Source organism: Monopterus albus, unplaced genomic scaffold (genome assembly GCF_001952655.1).
Source record: "Monopterus albus unplaced genomic scaffold, M_albus_1.0 scaffold225.1, whole genome shotgun sequence".
Classification (NCBI taxonomy): domain Eukaryota; kingdom Metazoa; phylum Chordata; class Actinopteri; order Synbranchiformes; family Synbranchidae; genus Monopterus; species Monopterus albus.
The window spans coordinates 207,003-218,260 of NW_018128105.1; the positions used below are offsets into that span (position 1 = coordinate 207,003).

An 11,258-nucleotide genomic window follows, 5' to 3' on the forward strand; every position below is an offset into this window, starting at 1 on the left:
CGCTCAGGTATCTTCCACCTCCAACATGCACGCAGGCAGCTGAAAGATGAAAGACCCTGAACCACAACAGGCCTATACATTATATCACTTTAGGCTAACCCCATTCTACACAGGAACGTCAAACCGTGACGTCTCTGGTGCCAGCTTTGCAGCTGACCATAGCAGTAGTCAAAACATGAAGAAAATTAATGTGTGTGTGTCTGTTGATTAAGTGGTGTGTATCTAAAAACATTCTGACATGACATCTAGTGACATGTCATGACATTAAACATAAGAAAATATTATGATTACGATTACAGTTATACACATCATAGTAATAATATTAAACATCCTGTCTTCTAACAGTTGTTAGGTAATTTCTTAGTCAGATAGATATTGATTAGATATTTGTTGTATTAGTTTAGTGGAGACAGGATGTCTAGCTCAGGCTGTTAAATGCTTAGTTCATTGTCATGAGTTCTGCAGGCTGCTGGTATGCCCCAAGGACAACTAGATAGAAAAAGTCAGCAGGCAGAATGAATATTGTTATTATTATGATATGTTTAGCCGTAATCTTAATCATAATATCTTCCGAGGCTTAATGTCCGGACATGTCCCTGAACGTCCTGTATGTTTTTAGATACACACCACATGATCAACACTCACACACACATTGATTCTCTCCATGTTTTGACTACTGCTACGGCCAGCTGTGAAGCTGGCATATCAGGTGACGTCACGGTTGACGTTCCTGTGTAGCATGGGCTAGCCCAACCAAGGGATAAAATTGTATAGGCATGAGGGTTCAGGGTCTTTTATCCTCCATGCTGCCTGCGCGCAGGTTTGGGGGTGGAAGATGCCTGGACGTGTAATGTTAATTTTACCTGTGATCCTTTGAATAAACCAGCACGGTTATTTTTTATATATCCAAGTGGTCCGCTTCGTCTCTTTGAGTTCCTGGTTAGAAGAACTGGGTGATGTCTTTCAGTTCAAACAAAAAGGAATCTTTTGAACAGGATGAATGAAATGTAAAGTTTACAGTAGATCAACCAGTGAGCCTTGGGCATGTTAACCCTGTCATTGGTTCACTGTGTCTTTTCTTAGACACTGTTGACAGGCATTAACCACTGCATTCAGGGAACACCCAACAAGCCCTACAGTCCCGAGAGACCCGGATCCAGTCGCTCAGTTTTTTTGGTCCAAGAATGCACAGACAGGGCTATTTAGCCTGTCATACACCTCCAGTTTGCTCAGTCTGCCACCTCGTTTCCCCCAATCTCCACAAGCAACCGATTTACCAGTGCACAGAGTGGAACTGATACTACAGTATGTCAAGCATCACCAGAACTAACAAACTGTACATTAATTCGTCCCATTTATACCAGAGATGCACCGATTGAACTGCGGAGAAGGGAAATGCCCAGTTTTCAGCGTGAATGGCTGATCACTCTGTATCGATCATATTTAGGGGCACGACAGTCCACGTCGCGCACATAGTGGCACAGGCCGAAAGCTTAGCTGTCATCATATGTGCACCTTGAGCGAGGCTCGTGCATGAGTGTGTATGGGGCGAGTGTTCTCTCGCGACAGAAACACCTTGGAGATGGGGAAACGATGTCCAAATCTCTGGCGCAAGGCACACATTGAGGGAATTACTGGCTAAACGCGCAATCCGTGCATTTGTACAGCGTATCCAACCTGAGTGTGCAGATTCTCAGTCATCCAGGTCATAGCAAGCTGAAAAAGCTTAGAAAAAATCAACTGGACTAGATTTCTAGGTCGAAGACGTTTCACCTCTCATCCAAGAGGCCTCATCAGTTCTGACTGACTGGTGTTGAGGGGGATAAATATCTCCGGCTGCAGAATAAGTTTTTTCAGTTATCCAACCTGAGGTAAAGTGACACATACAGACTTCACACATTTCAAAAAGAACCGTGTCTCAGTAGTTACAGAAAGTCTTCTGTCACCTGTTTATATTTGGAGAAGTACAAATATCGCACTTCATTTTTAGTTCGAGGTTTGTAAAAAAAAAAAAGTGAGTAAACGAAAGTTTAAAAAGTAAAAAAGCGAATAAAACTTTAATACAATGTTTTATTTTTATTACAATTTAATTTTTCATTATAAAACTTGCTGTTGGTTCTTAAGGACTAAGACAACACCTCCATTATTCTTCATCGTGTCGTAATTAAAACTCCCTTTCACTCGCACCCTCCTGGCACCTCACCCACATGACCCAAATCATAACATCACCAGAAGTGGCACATGGCTCCCATAACACCGGGAGCAGCGTGAACTCAGTGTGGGACAAAATGGGTAAGTATGTTAGTATTTTATGTGTCCAACGCGCGTGAACGTAGGGGATATAGGACGGCAGCGTATCCTGGAGCTTTCACGCATGACAGTTCGGCTTTGGTTTGGGGGCTTTTATTAAAAATAATGGATGCGGGTGTTTTGATGTCTATCGCAGGTCGCCTCGGTGCGGCGCCTGTAAGCCAGATATCTGGACCTGTCACCACGTTTGCTCCACAGTGTTTTAATTTTCAAGTTTGTTTTTTTTCATATTGGTTTGCTCAGTTGCAACTGATTTGTTGTGTTAAATATATTGCTTGTTTTGTGGTTAGGAAAGACCATGTCTCAAGTCAGGAAGTCAAGAATCTTTATGGTCATTATGCATGGCACAACTAAATTTCTTCTGGCATGAAGTCTTCGCACTGTCTGCGGTGATTAGTACCAGTTTGGCATCTTGTTGTTGCTGCTGGAACTAGTCAGATCTAGATCTATTTTGTTATTTCTGGGTAAACAAATTTGTTTTACCTGTATTTATTTATTGTAAATAACATAATCTAAACCTGTTTAGAGCTGGTGTGGAATCTGGAAACTTTGGAAACTATAGGCTGCCCGCAACTTGCGTTTGTAGCCTTTTGCCCTTGCAGTTTCATCAGTGTCCAGGGTTTGAAGGGAAGCAAACTGGCCACTCTGCTATGAGAGAAAATCTAAAAAAAAGGGGGGGGGGCAGGTGTAGACTTAAAGCTTTCCAGAATGGCTGAGTACATTGGGGTTATGTATAAGCAATGAACTCCCTTCCCTCAACATCTGTTAAGATGCCCCGAAGCACTTAATGACGCGCCTTGACCTTTAGAGCGCCAGGATAGGAATGTGTGCGCCTACTTGTATATGGATGCGCAAAACATGCTTGTCTTGTAAAAACATTGACTCAACAATGTAAGATTATAGGCCAACAGTTATCCAAGTTGTGTCTATAGTAATCTGTGCATCAGTCAGAGCTGGGCACAGAGCATCAGCGCCCTTCTGTGTCTGCGCCTGTACCTGCTTCCACGTCTGTTTATGCACATTCCTACCGAGCGCAGCCACTGAAGCAGCGCAGTCCCAGCTGTTCACGCATTTCAGAAGTGGAAATAATGGATGTCAGTGTTGATGTTTCTCTCTTAATCTTCTTCATCTTGGCACCAGCTCAGCTGTCAATTCTTCACTGAATGTTTAATTATTATTTGGGAAAAAAGTATTTTGGTTAAACTTGAACCTTTGTCTCAGTTTTCTCCATCTGCTTAATTTACACATGAAGGATGCTGTTATTTATGTTCTTTGTATTTAGAAGGGACACTATTTGCTGGACACTGTGCTTTAATTGTTTTTATTGTCTTTTTTCATGATTTTGGTTTTTGAATTTAAAGACTTTAAATGCACTGATTTGATATAAGTAATATGATCTAGGTAAAGGCATTCACCAAGTGGTACTATACATAGTGTGTATGGATGGTGACAGGACAATGTAATCAAGGATAGAGATATCTCAGTCACAGGTATGCAAATCAGATTCCATAAAAAAAAAACTTGGACTCCTTCCCAGGTTCCATTGCTGTCATAGCATTTCAGCGGTGTCAGGTGACATGGGGTGTTTCTGCCTCAGAGCACTCTCACTGTGAAGTGCTGTTGGTTTTTCACATATGTATGCATGTCTGACCTAATGTACGTGGCCATCTGTCCAGGTTTAAGCCAAGAGCTCATAAAAAGGTGTAACAGTAAATATGACTCATACAGCTGTGGAAAATAATGAAGGTGTCATTTATGGTATTATAACAGAGAGACAGAAGCCACACTACCCTCTCCTGCTAATGGATCTCAGCAATTATATGCTGACTAAATCCTTCTCACCATGCCCCTCTTCCTCTTTGCTTTCTCTCTTCCCTTTTCCTCTTGTCCTTTCACTCCCCATTTTTGCTCCTGTTTATCTTTTCTCCCTCTGCAATTCCTGCTCATTTTCTCCTCTTGTTCCTTCCTCATTTTTCACCCTCATTCTTCTTCCACCTCATTCCCATTGTTTGCTGTCTCGCTCCACCTCCACCTGCCCTCCTTCTGATGCGTACCTCATGCTATATGTTTTCTATCCACCTCACTCGCACTCTTCTTTTCTTTCTCCCACAATCCCAGTGAAGCAAAGGATGTCGCAGAAGAAGTTATTCCTGGCCTTAATTGCCCTCAGTACTGTCAGTCTTCTGCTGCACCATGGTGGCCACTTGATGTGGTGAGTGATTGAAACAGACCCACACTTATGCAAATACACACCCACTCACATTATATACACTCTATGACGCTATAAGCCCATATGCTGCTAATCACAGTGAAAAATCTGATGATGGCAGCTTGTCATTTTTTTAAAGGTAAAATAATAAAGGGACTGTTATAATACTAAGATATGGACAATTTGAGTGCAGATACATTGCCAAGACACTCGAGGGACCAATTATAAAAGTAGAGGGATCGTAGATCCTTGACAGCCCTCTATTGTCTTTATGCCCTCTTCATCTTAAAGTTTTACTTTTCCTGCCTTTACTGTCTTACTTTGTTGTTTCCACAGTCTGCAGTGAATATTACATGCTGTAAAACAGCAGAGTATTTGTTACGTATGCGCAAAGCAATATATTTTTATTGTGATATATTCAGCTTTTATGCTATGATAAAAATTGCAACATGAATATTCATGCCAAACCGAAGCTCCTGATGTATCTTGTGTCATAATTTCTCATCTTGCTGGGGGGATGCAAAGGTTTTATGTTACTTCAAACGTTTTATTTGCTCCAAGATCACACTGCACATGCTAAAATGTGGCCAGTGTGTAGTAGGCTGGAACATATTGCTGAAATTATTGTCACCATGTTAATAAAAATATTTTTCCAGGAATACATATCTTGAAAAGAAATGTAAATCACACCAAAAATCCTAAAATAACATTTAATATGTGTAATGCCTGGTTCAGACTACACAATTTGTATACACTATATCAGATTTCACAATTATAGAGTCATAAATTCTTGGACAAGGAATATGACAGACAACACGTTGGTACCACACAGATCACAGCCTGCCGTTGTTCATGACTTGGAGGCGCCAGGGAGCGTGACAATGTAATCACAGAATAGCGTCTGTGTCATGTGTGATTCTGGCTGCTTGTGTGTGTAAAAAAATGTGGACCTGTCTGTGGGTTGTAAGTTGTATTGTCTGTCATTCACAAAGACCTTGAGGTAGTGTTTTAAGCTGGTAGTAAAACCAAAAACTAGCTAGCTAGCCCTATAGGGTAGCTACTTCACAAAGCTCAAAGTCAATATGCTAATGTTAGCTGTATCACTGTGATATTTAATGAGAATGGTTCAGGCCAATATGCCAAAAGTGTGTGAACTATAGGTCCGCTCGGCCCGCCCTGCCTCTCTTTCTTTTTTTTCCTCTCCTGCTCTCCCTTTTTGCGGGATCAACGCCTCAGCTGTGTCGCATCGGGTAATTAGTGACTCGTGGGTCGGTGCGCACACCTGAGGCGTATTCCGGTGATTTGTTGGCTTCCTTATTTATACCTCTGGCAGATGCACCGTCGTGGCCGGAGCATTGCGACATGTAACGGACAATACTTACCCTATGTAAGTTAAAAAGTTTATGTTTGGCCCGCATTTTTAGACGTGGTCCTATGTAAGTTAAAAGATTATGTTTGACCCGCATTTTTAGACGTGTGTAAGATGCTACGCTGCCAGTCTCTGTGCGTTTTGGCTTGACCTTATCACACTAATTATGCGGTTAGCAACACAGAAATACGTGCTTTGTCTTCCACGCTGACAGTCCCTGTGCTGTGGATTACATTGTTTACGTTGGTTCTTTTTGTTCACCTGTCCGTTCTCATCCTTTGCTATCCTAGTTCCTGTTGTTAGTTTGTGTGTTTACCGTCCTGGTCTCCTTAGTCATCACTGCCCTTCCCTTGTTGTATGTATTATGGACCCTGTTATGTTGTCATGTTGTTTTTATTCCATTAAACCACCTTTTTTGTACTAGCACCTGGGTCAGCCATCTTGAGTCCAACCCCAGTTCTCTCTCACCCTCCTGGTGAGGGGGACTAAACCATAACAGTGAACAGAAGAGCAATCTGTTCTCCAGTTGGTCAGCGTTGGCCTACCACGTCATATGCAATGAAAAAAATTCTAGCATATGCTAGATTTTGAGTCTGAATGTCCTGAGGCATCCCAGATGCAGCATCAGTTGTCCTTTACTGTGACACACTACAGTATATGAGATAAAACGATCGATTGTCATGTTTGTTGGTTCTGACTCCCTACAAACCATCAGGTCAGGGTGTTATTGAGCTTAAATTGTGTAGTCTGAACCAGACATTAGTCAAAACTCTTTACACACGCAACACAACACTGTATTAGTTTTTATATACAATATGTTGCCAATTATCAGATGGGATTTCAGAATTATGTGAAGAACACAACATAACATCACACTATGATTCCACTGAAAGTGGAAATAAATTGTAATGTTGATTTATCACAGAGCCACAGTATAAGTACAAATAATTCAGACACACCTTATATGATCTTGCACTCTTCAGTTACTCCCTTTTTCTGGAGTTAATAATTACACTCCATTATTCTTTCTCCAGGGCCATGGAGGTCTTCCATCTCGGTTGTCCTGCCCTCCACTCTCACACTGGCCCGGGCTTGAAACCTAAGCACACCAATGTGGCCTTCCTCAAGACCCACAAAACAGCCAGCACCACCATGCAGAACATGTTCTTCCGCTTTGCAGAGCGCAACAACTTGACGGTGGCATTACCTGTGCAGGCCTGCACCCATCAGTTCTGCTACCCACGTAGCTTCACCTCTCACTTTGTCCATCCACACACGCTGCCACCAAACATCATCACCAGCCACATGCGGTTTAACAAGGCGGAGCTGCAACGCCTGATGCCAAACGATACAATATATGTCACAATACTGAGAGAGCCTGGCTCCATGTTTGAATCTTTGTTCACTTACTACAGTCAGCACTGTCTGACCTTTAAAAGGGTCCCCAACAGCTCTCTGGAGGCTTTCCTAGAGAAGCCCTCACAATACTACCGACCACATGAAACATACTCCATGTATGCACACAATACCTTGACCTTTGACTTGGGTGGAGACAAGGATCGCCCAGCAACAGATGTGGCGTATGCACAGGCCTTTGCGTCAGAGGTGGAGCGAACTTTTTCCCTGGTGATGATTGCTGAGTACTTTGATGAGTCACTGGTTCTCCTTCGCCATCTCCTCTCCTGGGATCTGAATGACATTCTGTATGTTAAGCTCAACATGCGGACACTGAGCTCCAAGCAAAGCCTGACACCGGACCTTCTTGCAAAGATCCGTGCCTGGAATTCCTTAGATGCACATCTCTACGACCACTTCAACACCTCACTGTGGCTCAAACTGTCAGAACTGGGTCCAGCCTGTGTGGCCAGGGAGGTGCGACTCCTTCAGCAAGCCCAGAAAAAGCTGATGAGAAGCTGCTTCGGTGAGCGGATGCCGCGTCTCCGCACAGCTGCAGAGATCAAAAATGAGGAACTCCGCCCTTGGCAGCCAAGTAGAACAGTTGACATTGTGGGCTATGACCTCCCGGAAAATCTCAGCCATGGTTTCTTGAGCAAGGCCCAGGAGCTCTGCCTCAAGCTCATTATGCCAGAGGTCCAGTACACACGGGTTCTTCTACGTTCCCAATCAGTGCGGTACCGTCAAAGCATCCAGCTCCGACCTCTGCAGCAGTTACATCGCAACCAGAAGCCCATGAAAACAGCCCTGCCTCGGCACCCTCCAGTGGACAATAATCAACCATCACCTGCAGCCTCTAGTCCTGACTCAAAGTTTACTGCAGGAACTTAAGGTCAGACCACAAAGTTAGGGGTCTAAATCCTCTCAGACGAAGGCCTGATAGACTACAAAAGAGACTCAAAGAGCCCATGGCATGCTCATTTTGCTCATTTCCAGCCATTTAATGTTTAATCTTGGGTACCTCTAGATTAGCTTGGTACTCATCTTAACTCCAAATAGTCTGTAATTGTTTCAGAATGAAAAAACCAGAGAGCATCTTCCTGAAAACGAGATAGTTCATGAATGTGCACACCTCCTGCTGCTGGTGTTGTGAGGAAAGTGGACAGCACAATTAATACCATGACGGCATTAATTTATTTGAATTTCTCCTCCGAAGATAGGTAAACAACTGTATATGTACCAATTAAAAGAGATGTATAACACTCTAAACAAAGCAGGTAACTGAGAAACCCCATATTCTAACTGGCATAATGCAGACATAGCAACTTCTCCAGCGTTACAACAATTCTCTCTAATGTTACATTAACAAGACATTAAGAGATATGCAACATGTGTTTTTTTTTTTAACTTACTGGCCTCAAGCAGTCAAAACAAACTGTACTGTGCTTCGGGGGATTCCAGTGTTGATGAGCTGATCATTCACTGCCATTGGGGGCTTCACCGGCCGGCTGCTTGTGGGTTAGACCCACTCAGCTAAAACAGTAAGTCCCTGTACAGGAGCATTCCCGGACATGTAGTAACCTCAGGCCCTGTACTTTCCTCCACATCCTCTGGTCACAGTGCAGCAGCAGGAGGGAAAATATATCCACAAAACTGCGAGCACTCAAAAAATTCCACTTATAAAATAGCACCGGTGGATGTCAGGCAAGCTCAAATAAACGTACAACTGCCTGGGAATTATGACCATTCAAGGAAGTCCTTAAATTTTGTTCGAAAAAAAAATCTCACAAGTGAGAGTTTGCGAGACATGTACAAACCGAGTTGCTTCTGCATAGAAGTACTAGAACATATGTCCACCTCATTTTATGAGCTTTAGGTCATGTCTAAGATGTTAATTCACCATTGTAACATTGTAGATAAGTCAAAAAAACAAGGAAAAACATGCCATGGGCTCTTTAAATATAATGTGAGTGCCCAACAGACTGCATTTTTCTCCCCATCCCGACCCACATGCCAATGATAGGGTGTCCTTGGAAAAGGACTGTTTTTTCTCGAACCAGTGTTTCTCCTGTCCCTTCCAAGCAGAGTTTGGGACAGGATAAAAATAAATGAGGAAAAAGAAGTGAGACTTGGACTTGATTTGGTAAAAGATTATCCAAGTTGGCAGACACAAGGATAGGAGAAATCCACTGTGAAATTCCATTGCACATCTCTGCACATCTGACAACATGGGAGAGTTTTGTGCACCTTTGGAGCAAATCTGTTTTGTGCAACCAGGACTCAATAGGGAAGTGGTGATATCAGACCTATTGTGAGGGACAGAGGGGTCTTTGTGTGTATCACACTGGTATAGTGTCATGTTACTTGCTTTCAGTCTCTGCTGCTTGAGCTCTCTTTTGCCCTCTCTCCCTAACATATGCCACTTAAAATTCTTGAGAGAAACATAATGTCATAAAGGGATCCGCTGTGAGGCCTCCTAAGAGGCCAGACGGACATGGAGGTCCTCCATACCATTAATACAACAGCACAATCAACAACTCTTTGTCTTTTCGTACATACTAGACAAAGGAAGGGGAGAGAGAAAGATACCTTATCCAGAGAATAAGCCTAAGAACTGTAGGATACTCATCTTGGCTTCCCGGTATTGCTGTCACTCACACAGACACTGAACACACACATATAGACTGTGTATCTTCACCCTTCCCTCCATCCTCCATCCTCTATTCTCTCATGCCTGTTGCTACCCTCTGGTCAGGCTCTCAGCCCAAAGAGCAGCCATAACATCTGATGGGAGTCTCCCACGGACCACCAGCTGGGATCACATCCTTCATCGTTGAGACTTGACGTTTAAGGCAAGGCTGCTGGATGTGGGGTTCCATTTTTAATCTCGGGCGTTATGGCAATAAGTTCAGTTCTATATGAAAGATTTAATAAAGCGGGTGTACCTCATACACTGGCACAAACAAAGACATAGAACTGCTTGACAGGACAAAATCTAAAGCCTGTGGGTCACAGTGTTTTAATATTTAATTGTTTGCTCTTGAGGCCCTCCTATGGCCCATGTTCTTAGGTTACACAACTGTACATTTTCATTAAGGACACGCTGGACCAGACGAAGGCAGTTCATTCTGAACCCGGAAGTCCAGGAGGACAAAACGAGGCAGATGTGGGCTGTAGGATGCTCACCACTTATCTCGTCTGTGATCTATTTTTAAGACACCCTGCGCGTATTTAATGTATCATTTATATTCTTTTATTCCTCCAGTGATTAGCAGGGTACCGCTGGAGGGTGGGGGTGTGTGTATGTGTACTTCATGATGTATTTTTTACCAGCCAAGTTGGCATGGCAACTGAAGGAAATGATGTATGTTGGTTAAAACTACTGTATGTATTATTTGTTACTGGGACATTACTGTATCTTTAAATCTTATTTTTCACGATTCACTGGATGAACACTGTGCCATTGAGCCAGCGGTGCTCAGTGCACCCTTATAGGCAACAGAGATGGAACCAGGAATCTGGTAACAGTATAAAATATTCCTTGTGTACATGTTTTATGTAATGTGAAGCAAGAAAGATCACTTGTGAAAACTGCACACTGAATCAAGTGTTGTCACTTTAAAATTAATATTTCATTCAGCAAAGCTTAAGTGCTGAACCATAACGTTCCTGCGGTCAGGGTTTGTTGCAAGACAAACTATGAAAACCACACAAACAATGCTTCAATACATCTGGGGCCCGTTTCAAGAAGGAGGTTTAACCCTTTCAGAGTTTCAACAAAACCTCCTTCTTGAAACGGGCCCCTGCAAACTTCACGCCCTTTCTGTGGCCTCACATTATTCTCTAATGAAGGCACATGTTTTTATAAGCTACTGGAATTAAATCATTTTAAAAAAGAAAGAAAGAAACTGTCAATATGAGAAAAAGCGGAAGGAAATAATGTTTGGTAACACTGACTTTTAAAAGATTTAATGG

At 42.8% G+C, this 11,258-nt stretch overlaps 1 protein-coding gene across 2 annotated transcripts in view; it reads left to right on the forward strand.

Moving 5' to 3' along the window:
* gal3st3 (galactose-3-O-sulfotransferase 3) overlaps positions 1-9,093 on the forward strand; it is a 27,943-nt gene extending 18,850 nt beyond the window's left edge. The window contains exons 2-3 of one of the 2 annotated variants that reach the window (XM_020619744.1): positions 4,429-4,522; positions 6,923-9,093. In XM_020619744.1, coding sequence (XP_020475400.1) covers positions 4,440-4,522; positions 6,923-8,174 — 1,335 coding nt within the window. In that variant the 5' untranslated portion in view covers positions 4,429-4,439 and the 3' untranslated portion in view covers positions 8,175-9,093. The remainder of the gene's footprint in view (positions 1-4,428; positions 4,523-6,922) is intronic. The other variant, XM_020619745.1, reaches the window with a different exon arrangement.
* The last annotated feature ends 2,165 nt before the right edge of the window (positions 9,094-11,258 follow it).